Source organism: Podarcis vaucheri (genome assembly GCF_965113315.1).
Source record: "Podarcis vaucheri genome assembly, chromosome: 8".
Classification (NCBI taxonomy): domain Eukaryota; kingdom Metazoa; phylum Chordata; class Lepidosauria; order Squamata; family Lacertidae; genus Podarcis; species Podarcis vaucheri.
In genome coordinates, this window is record NC_138766.1 from 11,745,884 (window position 1) to 11,763,609 (window position 17,726).

Consider the following 17,726-nt stretch of genomic DNA (forward strand, 5'->3'; position numbering starts at 1 on the left):
AAACAAAAGCTTAAGAATCTGGAATGTGCAATTTACAGCACAATCCTCATCATCCTCATCATATTTGCTCAGAAGTCCAACTGAATGGGGCTTAAGTAAATGGGTCAGGATTGCAGCCTTAATGAACTTGTTCAGATGATAGCAGTGGCCTACCTGTTTGGCCCTGTGGAAACATTTCAAATTCGAAGTGTTATGGGTATCATCTTGTTTGTTTCTCTTCCCTTTCCCCAGGGGTCACCTCACCACTGCTAGACAGAAATTGTGTATCTGTGCATGCAAATACACATACTTTACTTTTCTGTGATGCCTGGGTAAAATTTGGATCCAGTAAAAATTAAAACAGATTATCTTGCATTTATATAATTATACATGAACGCAACACCATCAAGCATGCTATGATTTTATGGTGGTTTTGATAGAATCCTTTGTTAAAAACACTATAAGGTATATACGCTATATGTAGAAAGCTGGGAAAGAACAAAGTACTTTGCAGTATAGTTGTGGGCATTCCATTCTAAGAACACTGGATTTTATTTTATTTTTAAAAAGATATCACTCACGATGGTCTTTTAAATATATATTTAATACTATAACATAGTATAATAAAGACAATTTTCAGTGATGGTGCTGCTGCTTAAACTGGAGTCCACAGTAGCCACATGTTCCCGTTTTTGTATCTTTGTCCTGCAAATGGGAAAATTGAGGGATGGGGTGGAATAAAATTATAATTTTACCTTAGTGCTGTAAATACAGGTCCACATAAAATAGCTCTAGTGCAAACACTTCTATTTAAAACAATTCTGTTCACATACCGCCCCCCCCCCAAAAAAAAATGCAGTTCTACTCTGAAGGTTGGCATGCAGCTTAATCCTATTCATGTTGACTCAAAAGTAAGCTTCTAAGCATGTACGGATGCATTTTACAAAATGGATTTCATGAGCAACTCACACATCATTTTAGTTACAAATCTTAATAGTTACTGTCCCTCTCTTCATAATTCGGTGCTTACAAATTCAAGAAGTATCTGACTGCCAAATGGGGACGGGTGGGTAAGTTTATTCAAATCATCACAATGATGAACAAATACTCCTGAAAGTTTAGCTAGGGAAAGAATCCACCTTCATCTGAAATATACAGTTTTCTATGTGAGCTAAAATTATTTTGCTTTTCCTCTACAAAAGGGCTGATATGACTGAGGCACAGCTATAACAATTGCCCATCTCAGCCCCCTCAACTATCAATTTCAAAATATTTTTATCTGTTTGCCTACACTTCCTTCTACCCATTTTGAAGAATGCAATTAAACCATAAAAACTGACAAAGGCTTCAGATTAGCAAAGCCTTTCCTTCTTCTATCTTAGGCAGCTAACAAGATATAAGCTATTAAAATGAAGCAATCTACTCAAGAATACATCTGAACTTACTGGCAAGCTGCTTTAATAAGCAATAATTAAAATGAAACAATCAGAAGAGAGACTGACATTAATAGTTGCTGCAACATGGAGAATGAACGAAGGACAGGAAAAGACAATCTTTAGAATACACACAACTATACCTTGAAAATACCCATAAAAATTGCAACGGAGGGAATCATTAACACTTATCCCTTAAACGAGGCTTGCACAACTGGCGAGTCATAAAACTGAATGCAACCTATCAGCTCTTAATTGTGGCCTGCCCTGTAGCAGGCAATTCTCAACATTGCAGTTCACAATAGGAAACAAGCGAAGTAGATATACCAACCAGTGTTTCCCAACCTTTGGTCTCCAGCTGTTTTCGGACTATAGTTCCCATCATCCTTGACCACTGGTCTTGCTAGCTAGGGATGATGGGAGCTGTAGTCCAAAAACAGCTGGAGACCAAAGGTTGGGAAACACTATTCTAGACTGCCCCACAGCTGATGAGATACACTGGTCAGTCTCAGTTGTACACATAACTTCATAATAACAATAATAACAATAATAACAATAGAAAACAGTGGATGGGATCACAAAGGAAAGGTTAGATTACATTACCAAGTTTATATACACTTTAGGGTGTCCCAGAGCTCCGCCGCCACCATCGCAGGATATCACTCTGGTTTCAACTTCACTCACAGGCTGCTGAGCGATCAAATCGATTGCAAAGCTTTCATTCACCTATTATAGCGAAGGAAAGGTTTTCAGTGCCAGACAGCTCCAACTATACATTTGCTTTAGTGGCATGGGCACACAGGCTGCGGCTTTTGCTACCAGAGGTACTGCAAAGTCCTGTGCCTGAAACAGGGCAGAACTAATTGGCTGTCTCTTCTTCCTCATCGGTGTACTTATGGCGAGCTGAGAGTTCCTTTTGAACCTTCTCCTCCCTGCCCTCATGAACATTTTGTGTAACTTTTTAGCCACAATCAGGGCTGCTGCATTATCAGCAGTGCGGTAAGATCCTGGCTGCAACCTAGAAGTAATGATTAAGCCACAAGCTACTTGTTCCATTACTGTAAGCTGCTTTGCAAAGACTTGCATTAAAAAGCAGAATATAAACATGCAAGTGAATAAATGCACACAACCAGATTCTGTACTTTAAAACAGATCTGAAATACAAACATAAACAGTGCCAAGACTGAATGGATCTAGTGCCTGCTGAAGAGAAAGTCCATTGTTCATGTCAACCACTGTATAGTGGAACCTTGGTTCTTGAATTTAATCTGTTCCGGAGTCCGTACGACTCCAGAAACTGTTCGAAAACCAAGGCGCAGCTTCCGATTGGCAGCAGGAGCTTCCTGCACTCAAATGGAAGCTGCATCAGATGTTCAGCTTCCGAAAAGCATTTGCAAACCGAATCACTTACTTTTGGGTTTGCGGCGTTCGGGAGCCGATTTGTTTGGGAACCAAGGTACCACTGTATTACCGCTGCATCTAGTTCATTTGCTACAGAATCATTTCCACCGTGGCAACAAATAAAAGGGTATGCTATTATTGTACCAGCCAGGTAAAAGGGTATGCTATTATTGTAACAGCCAGGTAAAGCCAAAAGCGCTAACAGCAGTAACTAATGGGAAGCTGGCATACATTTTTAAGGAAGTCACCTTAAAAAATGTTCAGCAGCTTTTAGATTCTGTTGCAGCAGAAACGATGTTTGCCCATATGCACCTGATGCTCCACTCCCACTGCCCCAAATCCCCGCCCTTTCCAACTCAGAGGCTTGTCAGAGGGCTGCAGTTGGGAGGAGAGCATGGGCAATTTCCCTTATGCAGGTGCAACACTAAACATTACCCTATTTTCGTATACAGAATAGACCCAATTTAAACAGGTTGCCTAAAATACAAGAAACATGTATCCATGTAGCATTTAGTGTAACTGCTTCAAACATCAACTTAACACAGCAGCTGTCTGGACTGTGTATCTTTGGCCACACTAATACTTCACATATAGTCAAGGAACCCTGCTTTAAAATGGGACACCTATGGGACAAATGTCACACAGGTAAGAGTTTGTGGGTTTGTTTGTTTTTTAAAAAGAACATGTTCAATGCTGCATTTAACCGGGCCTTAGTGCAGAAACGGGTGGCGCTGTGGGTTAAACCACAGAGCCTAGGACTTGCCAATCAGAAGGTCGGTGGTTCAAATCCCTGCGATAGGGTGAGCGCCCGTTGCTTGGTCCCTGCTCCTGCCAACCTAGCAGTTTGAAAGCACATCAAAGTGCAAGTAGATAAATAGGTACCACTCCAGCGGGAAGGTAAATGGTGTTTCCGTGCACTGCTCTGGTTTGCCAGAAGCAGCTTGGTCACGCTGGCCACATGACCTGGAAGCTGTCCGCGGACAAACGCCGGCTCCCTCGGTCAATAAAGCGAGATGAGCGCCGCAACCCCAGTCGGTCACGACTGGACCTAATGGTCAGGGGTATCTTTACCTTTAAGTGCAGAAACTACAAGTTTCAAACACCCAAGCAACATCAGGATGTTCTCCAAAGTTTCCAAGTAAGTTTCAACCCACTCCCACAATCAATAAAAGATTTTAGCTGAGGTATGTGACTTAAGATCTATAAATCTATTTTAATTTGGTGGAAGTTGAAACTGTCCAAGATGTTAAGCTGGATTGTTCTTTCACAGCTGAAGTCAATGAACATTGTGTTAGTAAATGTGTAAAAGCACACAATCAAGGCAAACGCTTCCTAACATGAATGTTACCTCTTTCTGTCGACCAGAAAACCGAGCCCGCCTGTAGTCAGCTTCCTCAAAAACCTGAAATAAGATAGGAATATAATAAATGCGCAAGGAGAAGACTTAGAATTCTAAACTCAAGGAATTTGCAGTGTGGTTGAAAAGGGATTAACAATAAGGAACAATAAGTATAGAAACAAAGTTTCCATACATTTTGATGTTGCTGGTGATTGTGGGGAGTGTCTAACATTTGCCGGGAAATGAAATATATTCAATAGGATAGATTCTTCACTTATTATCTTCTATGGAATAATGAGCTACATCCAAAGTTGAATGCAGTAGGATTTCCCCTCCTCTCAACAGCCTCCTGTGTTCCCCCAAATCTGCTTCAGATGGAGATTTTTTTGGGGGGAGGGAGGTTTAGAGGAGAAGGGAAATCCATTCTATCAATGGTGTCTGTTCCGCTGTTGGACAATGGATTTCATCCAATAGTGCTGGATTTGGAAGAGTGTTTCAGCTGAATCAATTCTAGTTGATAATGAAAATTTCCATAAAATTAATTACCACTGGCAACTTCCTTCTCATAGATTAAGCCAAATTTACAGCTCAAAACAAGACTTTTTGTTGGCATTTCTCTGCTTTGCCTAGAGCATTTTTCCAACTCGCCCACGGACGTTTATCATATCCTTTTGGCTTGCCTGCGAATTAGAGGGTTTGGGAAGCTGATTGTCGACACAAATGAAGAAAATACAGGGTATTGCTTATCCAATGATTCTAAAGTATTTTTTTAATGCTTTTTGAAGGATCTAGTGTTAATCCCAAAATTGGGGCCCCTAATGACAGCAAAGGTGGGCATGTCAAGTTATTGGTAAAAGACTGATGCTTCTTTACTTTCTGATTGGTAACACGGAGCATTGCTGTTATGTGAAATTAACATATTTCTTACAAAATTATATTTATGAAAATACAAATAGCTTTGTGGAGAAATGGGGGGGGCGCTTTGGAATACAAAAAACCCCCCCATGGTTTCATGTCCAGGAAGCCAGTGCTAGAAACTAAGATACATAAGCTAGGTGCCAAATGGCTCCTTAAACCAAAGTTGCATTCGCCAAAACAGAATATCTAGTTGCCATTTTGGGGCAAGATGGCTCTAAAATCTAATTTTCCAAATGATGAACTGACTGACTGATTGATTACGAGTTAAACTTATGACTAGTTCAGATGACTACCTTGAACTAGGTTAAGAACTTTGGGAACTTAAAAGAAAAGTCACTTTAGCCAGGGACAGTCTATATATATACTGGCCTATTCTGATCTGTTTTTCTTAATGGTGACACGGACCATTTATAACGTAGGAATATTCTTCACAACTGTGAGCAGGGCGGTGGGGTAAGTGAAGACAAGCTACAACAACTACCTATAACACTGTTCACTGCTACTGCTGCACAGAAAAAGCATTTTGGTTTCTGAAATTCATTCTGATTGTGAGGATAAAATATAACTGATAGAATTCTCTAGGATGTGGTAGTATGTGTGTGGAAACAGTTAAGATCCAATGATCCCCAGGCATGCACTTCCAGCTGGTGGAGGTGGATGAGTCCCAATTTGCATTTTAATCTGGTATCATGGAATTGTAGAATTGGAAGGGACCCTGAGGATCATCTAAGTCCAACCCCAATATGCAGCTGTCCCTTGTGGGGATCGAACCTGCAACCATGGTGTTATCAGCACCACGCTCTAACCAACTGAGCTATCCAGTGACAGTGTCAGGACCCATCCTGGTACCCAGGCATTTTCACTTGGTTGCAAGAGGATGATAATTTCAAAACCCCGAGGAAGGCTCCTAAACCCATTTGCTGATAGCCAAACACTCAGAAGTAATTGCCATTCAGTTCAACAGGGCTTACATCTAGGTAACAGAGCACAGGATTGCAGCATGAGTTCAGTAGGGCTTCCTTGCTAGTAAATGTGCAATCACCTTCCTTTGACACCTCCAACCTTCTGAAGCCAGGCAGGTGGTGACTGGAGAAAGGGCTTTCTTAGCTGCTGCATCCCATATTAGAATGCCCTCTTAAGGAAGAATTGCCTGGCACTAAATCTCATGTCTTGTCTTTTCATTTACCCAGCCAAATCATCTAGCTGGCTTATATAACATTAAAATGTATTTATTTTTAAAACCAATTTTTCTACAGCTGTTTTACCTTTGTTAGCCACCTAGAGAATATTGCAAACTGGAGTGGCATATAAGTCCTTGAACACCTAAATAAAAAAGTTTAAAGTACAACTGATGCAATGTAAACAAATTAAATTAAATTAAATTTTAAAAATCCTTCCAATAGCACCTTAGAGACCAACCAAGTTAATCTAACCAAAGTTAAGCACCTCTGACTTCCCACTGGAAATGTTCAAGCATCTGCAAAGAAAAGGGAATAATGCCGGTCCATAAGAAAAACTCTTAAATCCAGAGCACAGCAAAGTGGATGCAAGCAACTGTGTTAATTTTACCACTGCACAAAATGAGGCTTTCAAATGTTTTAACACTTAAGGGCATGATATTTATAGTTATAAACAAAATACATTTTACAAAATAGATACAGCAGCAATTATAACAAAAACAAGAGAGGAAAGCCTAGGCCACAGGGGGAATTCATGCCATAAGCTCCTGCAGGAACCAACAACCTGAGAAAGAGAGATACGCCTTTTTTGGCTTCTGTATCTTTTATTTTATTTGTTATTATTAATTAAATTTACAAATTGCTCAATGTCCGAAGGTCTCAAGGCAGTTTACAGAATAAAAAATACAAAATGAAAAAACAAAACACCTACCAAAAAATCAAAATGAAACAAAACCCCAATGACCCCTGCCCACAAACACAGTTAAAATGCCAGATTGTTCAAGCTCTGGTTGAAAAGGAATGCTTTTGCCTGCAATGAAGGCGCCAGGTGAGCCTCTCTGGGGAGAGCATCCCAAATGCAGGGAGCCACTACAGAAAAGGCTCTTCTTGTTTGGGGAGAGGCAGCCCTTGAAGTATTGCGTTTCCTGAGCCACTTAAGGACTTTTATAGGTCAAAATCAGCACTTCTTCTTGTTCTGATGCAGTGAACCGCCCTGAGGCCTTCGAGTGAAGGGCAGTATACCATTTATACCAGATGGGCGGGGTAAAAATTAATTATTATACGCAAAACCAATGAATACTTCAAATAAATAAAAGCTTATTTTAAAGTTAATAATAGGGACACATTTTGCCCTTTTAAAAAAGACGTTCATGACATCTTTGAGAGCAATGAAAACAGTAAATCTCCAAATTGCTGAACGATTGTTTGAATTTTTAAAGATTATATAAACACATAAATAAATCAAAACTTTAATATATTTAACCACCCGCCCTGTGGAGCGCCCTCCCACCAGATGTCGAAGAGAAAAACAACTACCAGACTTTTAGAAGGCATCTGAAGGCAGCCCTGTTTAGGGAAGCTTTTAATGTTTGATGGATTACTGAATTTTAATATTTTGTTGGAAGCCGCCCAGAGTGGCTGGGGAAGCCCAGTCAGATGGGCGGGGTATAAATAAATTATTATTATTATTAAATAATTAAGTTTATTCTAAGCCTCTTTGGAATGAGAAGGCAGGGACTGGGGGCTTATAAACGCTGTTGCTGCACCAGCAAAGCACCCACTGCAAGGGAGCCGGGTCGAGCCTCCAGGCTCAGGGGCACTCTATCTGAACACTCACCTGTCCCGTGTGCGTCACTTTCTCGCCGGTGGGGGACGTCCCCGCGCCGTAGCTTCTCCCAAAGGCGGGTCGCAGGGAGGGGAGAGCCGCGACGCCCCTCGCCAAAGCCAAGCCCGCCCGGGACACTCCTCCCAAGGACACAGACAGACCCGCCATGTCGGCGACAACCCCCCTCCTCCTCCACCTCACGCACAGAACGCGCACTGCGCACGCGCGGCGCCCGGCGAAGCCAAAGCCACGCCCCCTGGAGGCCCGCGAGCGTCTGACGTAAACACCCCCCTCCCGCGCGAGGCGGAGGGAAACGTAAGGACGTAAAGGGGGCGGGGAGAGAAGGAGTCACGTGCTCCTTCGTCATTTTCGTCCTCTTCCCGGAAGGCTACAGGCCGGCGGCGTTGCTCTTCGTCCGGTACGTAGTGCGGACCGTCTCCGCCCCCGGGTAAAGGGTTCTTGGATGGCAGGGTGGAGTGTTAGCTTTTACGGAGAATGAAGCTTTAATATTTTTTTTACCCGGCCTGACTGGAAGCGGAGGCTCCGGTTCGCGCATGCGCTGTGGGCTTCCAAGGCGCTGAAGGAGAAAGGAAGCTCTGCGCGTGCGCGGCAGGTTCGCAGGGGGAGGAGGGCGCGGGAGGCTGCGCATGCGCGGGAAGGGTCTTGTGTACTCTCGCCTTTCGTTATCGCGCAGTGAGGTCCAGCCAGTTTGGACTCCCAAGTGGTTTCTGGGTCGCCCTTTTTCCAAGGTAGATGCAAAGCGACGAGTGAGGTTTGCAGCTCTACCCTGTGCGTTGTGCGTAGGGGAGGAAGAACCTTTGGCTTCATTTCCTCCCACTTTGGGGATGCACAGCGTTGCTGCAATACTACCTTCAGTGGGGTAAAGGTTGGTGGTTCGAGCCCGCCCAGGCACGGCTGCGGGCAGGGAGTTGGACAAGACCACCCCTGGGGGGTCCCTTCCAACTCTACTATTCTACGATATGTAATCCTATTTACGTTTAATAATAATAATATTTTTTTATTTATACCCCGCCCTCCCCAGCCAAGACCGGGCTCAGGGCGGCTAACAGCCAATAATAAAAACAAGTTGATTAAAATACAATTTAGAAAAGATTAAAATACAACATTAAAACATTAGGATGCAGCCTCTTCACAGGAGGAGAAAGGAAAAAGAAAGAGGGGGAGGGAATCAAACTGATTCTAAGCCAAAGGCCAGGTAGAACAACTCTGTCTTACAGGCCCTGCAGAAAGAAATCAGATCCCTCAGGGTCCCGGTGTCATGAGACAGAGCGTTCCACCAGGCCGGAGCCAGTGTTGAGAAGCCTCTGGTTGAGGCTGATATAACTTCCTTAGGGCCTGGGACCTCTAGGATGTTGCTATATATGGACCTTAAGGTCCTTTCTTCGAAAGTAAACCACATTGAGACTTTATTCCCAGGCAAGAGTGCAAAGGACTTGGATTGCATCTTTTAGTTAATGGATGTGTTGTTAATGTTTTAATTCCTCCCTTCTTTTCCTAAGCTTGGGCACAATGGCCTCCTTGCTCTTGCGGAATGTGATGGCTGCTTCAATGACTTCTGCCAGGTTCCTGAGCTGCGGCACAGCCTCCCGCTTATTCTCCTCCTGGCTGGTGGGACGCTCAAAGACTGCCAGCACATTGCAGACCTTACCTGCCGCCAGACCACGTCACGTGGATCTGCTGCCCTTTCTCACCAGTTGCCCTCCCCTCAGCTTGCAGCCAGTCGCTGGCATAAAGTGCAAGGCCGTCCTCAGAAGGCGTTGCAAGGACTGTTTCATTGTCCGCAGGCGTGGCCATTTGTATGTGTACTGTAAAACGCATCCAAGGCACAAGCAGAGAAAGTTGTAAGACTACTAGCGGATGGAAGAAATTTGTGAGCACAAATCTTCACTGGTCACTGAAGAGGACAATTCTGATTATCCTGCATACAAGAAACATTGTCTTTTAGAGGAAACCTCGACTGGTTGTAAGCCATGGCAGTTTTAAGCCAACCAGCTTTGACGAATAAAATCACTTAAAAGTGTTGCTTACTTCAAAAACTGTTTCAAAATTATATATAATTATAATTATATATAATTATAATTAAACTGTGTCAAAGATGTCTTAGTTCAACAAACTATAAAGTAGTCACCATCCTATACTGAAGTTAAGTCTTATTGATGCTTATTTCAAGAATTCAGTAAAGGTAAATGTACCCCTGCCCATATGGGCCAGTCATGTCCGACTCTAGGGTTGTGCGCTCATCTCACTTAAGAGGCCGGGAGCCAGCGCTGTCCGCAGACACTTCCGGGTCACATGGCCAGCATGACGAAGCTGCTCTGGCGAGCCGGCACCAGCGCAGCACACGGAAATGCCGTTTACCTCCCCGCTTTAAAGCGGTACCTATTTATCTACTTGCACTTAGGGGTGCTTTTGAACTGCTAGGTGGGCAGGAGCTGGGACCGAAAGACAGGAGCTCACCCCGCCGTGGGGATTCGAACCGCTGACCATACGATCGGCAAGTCCTAGGCACTGAGGTTTTACCCACAGCGCCACCCGCGTCCCCCAGGTACATCAGTACATCCTAACAAAGGTCACAAAAATCAGACAAAGCTAGGAGAGTTTTCACTTGGTGTTTTTTTTAATCTACCCCATCATAATCAGCCATGTCAGGATTATAATCTTACGTTCTGCTTTCTGTTTCTCTTTTAAAAATACAGTGGTACCTCAGGTTACATACGCTTCAGGTTACAGACTCCGCTAACCCAGAAATCGTACCTCCGGTTAAGAACTTTGCTTCAGGATGAGAACAGAAATCGCATGGTGGCAGCGGGAGGCCCCATTAGCTAAAGTGGTACCTCAGGTTAAGAACAGTTTCAGGTTAAGAACAGACCTCCAGATCGAATTAAGTACTTAACCCAAGGTTTCACTGTAATGTATCCGTGGTTAGAACAGGGATGACAGCTGACCACACAGTCAGTCTGGGCATGCACTTTAAATTGTGGCCATGGGCTCAGCCAGTGAAAGCAAGTAAACCAGCCATCATACTGGCAGATGTCGCAAAAGCCCAAGAGTCAAAGAGCTACCAGTCTGCCTTTCCCCCTTATCTGAGTGCATGTCTACTCAGAATTAATTCCATTATATCTACTTAGAATTACTTTCCATTATGTTTAATCAGGCTTCGGGATGTGTGTACAGGATAACAACCTCAGTTGTTTTTGACACCTAATGATCTAAAAAGAGAACTGTTCTCTGAAACTGTGTCAATGACTTTAGTGTCTCGAGTCCATTCTTGCCATAAGCAACCAAGATTGTGGCAATCTACAACTTGATCTAACTGATTTATATAAAGTCAAGCTAGATCTTTTATCTCTTGACTACTTTAACCTGGCTATTCTGCTTCATATGGGTGAAAGTTAACGTTGCTCTATAAATGCGACGAGGCTGATACACAGACAAATATCTAGCAAGGTACAATATATCATAAGATTATTATTATTTGTAATGACCTATTGAAAGGCCTCTAAATACATGTTGAGATTGGACAAATAACTTCTGTGATGCTTAAACTTACAATCCCTGTTGGAAGTATTTGTTTCTTTGTGTAGTAAAGGTGGTCACTTTTAAAGCGGGGGGCGCCTAGCCTGTGGAACTCTAGGTTTCTATTTTCCCATCAGCCAGCATGGTCAATGGTCAGGGATAATGGCGCTTGTAATTCAACAAGCGATAGTGGGAAACACAAGTTTTCCAGGTACCAGAGAGTATTTACAGTGGATATAAGGCACCATAGAGACCACACATCCCTGGATTTCTTGCAGCCGGGGACACCATTGTGAACATGGTTAGCGTTCCAAGCCCAAGTTGCTCTGGGAGAAGAGAGTTTTCTGGGTGCCTCACACCCGTAAGTGCCCTGGAAAACCACACACCAAGGATAATTAGTGCCAGGAAAGGATCAGTATCTAAAATGCAATATTCTGACCACCAAGTAAATGGAAAGGTATGGTTCAATGATTCATAGGCATGCTGGTATTGAGTTCATTGTACTCCTGATATCACTGGGAGTCTCTGAAATCTGGGACTATGACCGGCGGGTGGGGGAGAGGAGAGAATAATTCTCTGGGGTTTTGTGTGTGTAAAAAACAGCTTGAGACAAAGTCTGGAAGAGAAACTGTCCGAAACTTATTTTAGCTTTCAGTTTTGCAGCTAGTGCTTTAAAAACGGTAATGTAAATCATTATACAGTGGTACCTCGGGTTACAGACACTTCAGGTTACAGACTCTGCTAACCCAGAAACAGTACCTCAGGTTAAGAACTTTACCTCAGGATGAGAACAGAAATCGTGCAGCGGCAGCGGGAGGCCCCATTAGCTAAAGTGGTACCTCAGGTTAAGAACACTTTCAGGTTAAGTACGGACCTCCGGAACAAATTAAGTTCTTAACCCGAGGTACCACTGTAATGTTATGTATTGCAAACTTGAAACAAATAGATAGTCTTTATTGGCCTGTGTAGTATAATTATGCAGAAACTCAGATTAAATAGGTGGTTAAGAAAGAAAGCTTTCCCCCCCCCTCCAACTTTCTGCCCTTCAACAGGTGGATATGTAACTAGGTCAACTGAAAGAATCTTGCAGCTTATGTATATTAATGAGTATAAGGCTTAGACTGCAGCAGAGTGCATAAGAAACACCGCTCTAGTTGCTGAAGTAAGGACAATGTCTTTTTAATAATGACAGGTGAGGGGAAAATCTGTCTGAACCTTACTGCTTGGGGAGCTCTGTCTGACTGGATCAGCGGGGGATACACTGAGGTTAGCTAACTGACAGATGACGTCTTTCTAGACACCTGGCCCCAGCCATTGCTATGCATTGCAAAGGGTTTAGTTCCTTCCCTTTGTTTAGCATGCTAAAATCAAGCAGGACTAGAAAGATAATTTCTAGGGAGGGAATGCATGCTTTTTGCACAATGCTTTTTAGATGCATGTAGAAGTAGTCTTGTTGCTCAGTGATGGAAAATACAATTGCTCCAACATGGATGTGCATTCGATGGCTGGGCTCAGGTTGTAGTCAGAAGACAAATGATGCAAAACCTTACTAAAGCTACCCAAGTCTACATCTGATCAGTAATAGCAGGGAAGAATGACTGGCGCTCTCATATATGCCCAGTGGAGGAAAGATAGCATATAAATGAATTAATATTCTACGTAAAGGTAAAAGGACCTCTGAACATTAGGTCCAATCGTGACCGACTCTGGGGTTGCGGCGCTCATCTCGGTTTATTGGCTGAGGGAGCCGGCATACAGCTTCCGGGTCATGTGGCCAGCATGACTAAGCCGCTTCTGGCAAACCAGAACAGCACACAGAAATGTCGTTTACCTTCCCGCTGGAGCGGTACCTATTTATCTACTTGCACTTTGACGTGCTTTCGAACTGCTAGGTTGGCAGGAGCTGGGACCAAGCAACGGGAGCTCACCCCATTGTGGGGATTCGAACCGCCGACCTTCTGATTGGCAAGTCCTAGGCTCTGTGATTTAACCGACAGCGCCACCCATGTCCCTACAATATTCTACATACACACACACACAAATGGAAACCCACATCCAGGGCCACAGGCTTTTGCAGGTGACTGGTTGCCCCCATCTGAGGCAAGATCCAAACCAATTTTTCTCAAAGTATTGTTTTATAAAGAAGTAGGGTAGAGGACAGCAGGCAAAGTTAGATGCATCTCACGTACACTTGAATAGGGTATCCAAATTAGCCTTCAAATCTCCCATCTTCAATTACAGATGAGCTGCAGCTCTACCTATAGCTCAGTAATGATTCATCCTCTGTTCATTTGTAAATTTGGGTTTCTTGCCAAATAGGCTTCTGCTGCATAACCTGCAGTTATTCATGGCAGACTCGGGGTGTTTTAGCATAACACATTGATGCTTCATGGAAAAAAGTATAACAGCGAAACTAAGCTACACTGTGCAACTAATGCAACAGATTTTTAAAGAAAAAACTTGCCGCATTTAAACTAGTATAAAGCTGATATGTCCGTAGGTTAGATGTACCAGTGCACCAAACAGTTCAACATAACTTAGAGCAGTTTTGCCAAACTCTTGCCCTCCAGAAGTTTTGGATGAGCCCCATCCAGCCATGTTGCGGGAAGCTTGTGTGTGCAAAGCATTTTAAATGTTCATAATATGGTGATAACGATTAAGAAGACAACAATTTGAAAAATAATTCCATAAATCAATGCCAGTCCCTGGTATCTTTGCCCAAGACCTTGGAGAAGTATTACCAATGGTCTGACTCAGTTCAAAGCTGTTTATTGTATCCCTATAACTGCATATTCCTTTTCTATTTTATTTTTATAAATTTATCCCCAGTAGAAGAAGGAGGCAAGCTGTGCAAATGCCTTGTCTGCTGTGTTCCCTTTGGAAAGAGACAAAATACTTTCATAAATGCTGAGTCATATGATTGTTCCACAGTTGTTGAAATTAGGGCTGCAGTGCTATGCACACTTCCTCTGGTGTAACTCTGAACAAACACGTGTAAAATCACGTTGTTAGGGAGTCTGTTGCACATGTTCTTTGAGTGCAAGTTTATAACTGGGCCCCAAGTAAAAGTAATGACACACTTTGCAGAAAGATGAATAGTGGTGGCAAGAATTAATGATGAATGACTTTGCCCCATAGAGCCATTTTAAGGAAGTTTAATTAGCTATTAAATATATTAAATAACCTAGTGATAGTTAATTTTTCCTAGTTCTGTGTGTATATATGTATGCGTGTGTGTGTATGTGTATGTATAAGTGCCTGGTTTGACAAAACTCAACATTCATATATATATATATATATATGTAGAATATATTTACATAATGCAATGATCCATGAAGGTTACCATAACATCAAGGGACCATATTAACCGGTTGAATGGAATTCATTAGAAATTAACTACCACTTAAATTAATTTTCCCACATTCACAAGGCTATAATGGCAGAAAAAGGAACCGTCCATCAGTGTGTACTGACAGGAGAGCTGTCACTGCTTTTATTTATAGGTAGATGTATTAGCCCACCAGGCTGCCTTTCTGCACACAAAGCTGTGCCTAGGCACTCATAAATTGCTACCTTCAGAGCCCTTTCTATTAATAAGTAAGCTGAATCGGGTAAAGCAGGAACTCATCTTTTCGGACTGCATTCATTTCCCTGCTAGGTGAAGCTCAAGACGTTTTATTTTCTGCAACAAATAGGTACATATTTTTTAAACATTGCTCATTAAATAAAACCCCAAATGTCATAGTTCAATCTAGTTCTGGAATGTCTTGTGCGCAAAAATGATCAGGCAAAAAAGGTCTGCACACGACCATCGTGTCAAGATAACTGGTTTGGAGATTTCAGTGTTGAGGTCCTTTCTATGCCTGGAACTCCATGTGATTAATGTGTGAAGAGGGCTTATGTCATCCTAGATTGGGTGGGATGGCATTTGTGATTGATCCTGGAAGCAGGAAGAAGTTGGAAACAGGGAACAGTATTTTAAAAGTATAAACATTTGCACAGACTAAGTGTTCTCAAGAAGAAGGAAAAATCTACCCCAACTCTGGTCAGAATATCGCAGTGGCATCTTGGAAACAATAATTTATTGGCTAAATGCATGCGCTTTACTGCAGGAATGATGTCTGAATAGTCAGGAGTAGTTTTAGGCTAAATTACCCTAGAAGACTCAACAGCTCCAGCGGGAAGGTAAACGGCGTTTCCGTGGGCTGCTCTGGTTCGCCAGAAGCGGCTTAGTCATGCTGGCCACATGACCCGGAAGCTGTATGCCAGCGGCCTCAGCCAATAAAGCGAGATGAGCGCCACAACCCCAGAGTCGGCCACTACTGGACCTAATGGTCAGGGGTCCTTTACCATTACTCAACAGTGATTTGCTGTTGTCACCCAATACTTGATTAAAAGAGATAATATGAATGATTTGGAAATGCAGTACAACTGTGATTGTGCTCTTAAACAAAAATAACTGAGTGCCCTTTTCAAAGGCAGCATCACCTGTGCATGAGCTAACCTGTGCTTTTCTTCTTGACCTGGGGACAAAAGCAGAGAGGAGCAGCAGTAGTTTATTCCCCAGTGAATTGGAAGGGCAAACACTGGAGAGGAGTCTGCTGTGATTTTGCCAAGGTTAGTGTGAAAGCAAATGCATTCATTGTACGTGTATGTGTTCTTGGGCTGATAATACTCTAATATGACAAAGAAACAGTATACAGGGCAGGGCTATGCAATGGCAGGGCTATGCAATTTTGGGTCTCCTCCAAATTCCAGGAGGAAAGAAGGCAAAAAAAGAATGAAATCAGCCAGGGACTCCATTAGAAGGCAATTCAATAATATTACTGAATTAGTGGTGATGGATCAGAGTGTTGAAGCCTCCGATTACAATTCTAGTTGATGGAGCTGTCATGGTTGAGAGCATGAGCTAGCTGCAAACTAGAAAATCCACAGCTTGAATCTCAGCTCATTCACAAACTCAAAGGGAGGCCTAAGGAATCAACCCTCAACTCAAGCTCACTTTTGAAATCTATGGATTATCACACAAGTCATCCTTGCAAGATATCTTTGGGAGAAGAAAAGACTAAGAAGGAAACCCTACATAGATCTGGAGTGGAGTCCCCTAAGACAGTTGGATGCTGCCTTGAACATCTCCTTCTGACAACTCCTGCAGTCAAGTTGGTGCCAGACGTATTGCTCTGCTTTCCTTCGGACCACATCAACAAGGCTAAGAAGGGGGTCTTGTCATCTGGGCAGGTGAGGACTTTCATATACAGTGCCTTGGAGAGGTCACTTCTGTTAGGAAATTCAAGCCTTATCAGGAGAAACTGGCCACTCTCCAGGCACCCGGCTTGATCTCCTTGTTGACCTCCCTGTCTGCGTTTCCCGGCAGGATACAGGCTAGGTCGCGATCGGCGATCCTCCTCAGCGTGAGAAGGACACACCACTCTTCCCTGCTCCCTGCTCCCCCCAGGCAGGGGAAAGAGATAGACAGAAATGTATTTACATGTCTTTATTTCTGTCCTTGCAGCATTACAGAGAAACGCGTCTGCTCTCTTCAAACTCCAACAGCAGAGAGAGAAACTCCACCTCCTGTACTTCCTGTACAGGTCAAATTACACTCTGAGCTAATTCGGTGCTCAGCACTGTGAATAGACTGTCCCTTTGTTCCCACGGTACAGTCCCAAACATTCCCATCATGTTTTGCTTTCCAGCCAGCTGCAGCTCACTGCCGCATTGCTCCTTTTCCGTAACAACTTCTGTCCTGCTAACACAGTGGATGGACTTCACCCCCAGAGGCATACTCCATTGTTTCTCGACACACATGGATGCCAACAAAAAAAGCAACATTCACACAAGTGTACTTCATAAGATTGTGGAAGGATTACTAGGTATTTTGAAGTAGATTTGAGCAATGTAGGCTATACACATGAAGATGTATTATGGTTTTGTGCAACTGTTTTGGGCTTAGATTGAGGCTTTGAAGTGTCCAGAACTCATGGGTTCAACAGTAGTGACTGGTTGATACTAATAATAGGCAGCACCCATAAAAGCTTCAGATAACTATTTAGGTGTTATAGTGAATAAGACACTGAACATGAACTGACAATGTGATGCTGTGGCACAAAAAGCGAATTTATTCTTGGGCTGTATTGACAGGATCCACCATTTCTTAGGCCAGGTGGACAATGATACTACCCTGCTCAGTGGAGATAAGACCCACTTTGACATGCGTGGTAATTTAAATGACAGTCCAGAGAATACACAAACCTTAGTAAAGTCTAGAGTACTGAAGACCATGCCATCATTCTGCAACAGAACAGATTTCTCCCTCATATTTCAATTGTTTTGTT

General features: G+C 43.0%; 1 protein-coding gene and 1 long non-coding RNA gene across 2 annotated transcripts in view; both read right to left on the reverse strand.

Moving 5' to 3' along the window:
* LOC309538981 overlaps positions 1 to 17,177 on the reverse strand; it is a 174,942-nt gene extending 157,765 nt beyond the window's left edge. Inside the window, exons 1-2 of the long non-coding RNA XR_014222574.1 lie at positions 17,131 to 17,177; positions 15,742 to 16,665 (exon numbers count right to left, since the gene is read on the reverse strand). This is a non-coding gene — a long non-coding RNA (uncharacterized lncRNA). The remainder of the gene's footprint in view (positions 1 to 15,741; positions 16,666 to 17,130) is intronic.
* NDUFS6 (NADH:ubiquinone oxidoreductase subunit S6) lies at positions 565 to 8,073 on the reverse strand. Its single transcript, XM_082234714.1, has 4 exons — positions 7,867 to 8,073; positions 4,162 to 4,215; positions 2,016 to 2,138; positions 565 to 684 (listed from the first exon to the last, which is right to left on the reverse strand). The coding sequence occupies exons 1-4, from the start codon at positions 8,020 to 8,022 to the stop codon at positions 616 to 618; spliced, it is 402 nt and encodes a 133-aa protein (XP_082090840.1). The 5' UTR covers positions 8,023 to 8,073; the 3' UTR covers positions 565 to 615.
* Positions 17,178 to 17,726: the final 549 nt, after the last annotated feature.

Bases quoted from the DNA above. Each gene is read 5' to 3' on its own strand.
- NDUFS6 (XM_082234714.1), bottom strand. From the start codon at position 8,022: ATGGCGGGTCTGTCTGTGTCCTTGGGAGGAGTGTCCCGGGCGGGCTTG. The intron at 4,216-7,866 runs GTGAGTGTTCAG...ATCTTATTTCAG, and splicing joins AAGTGACGCACACGGGACAG to GTTTTTGAGGAAGCTGACTA. The intron at 685-2,015 runs GTAATGTAATCT...TCCCATTTGCAG, and splicing joins CTAAAGTGTATATAAACTTG to GACAAAGATACAAAAACGGG.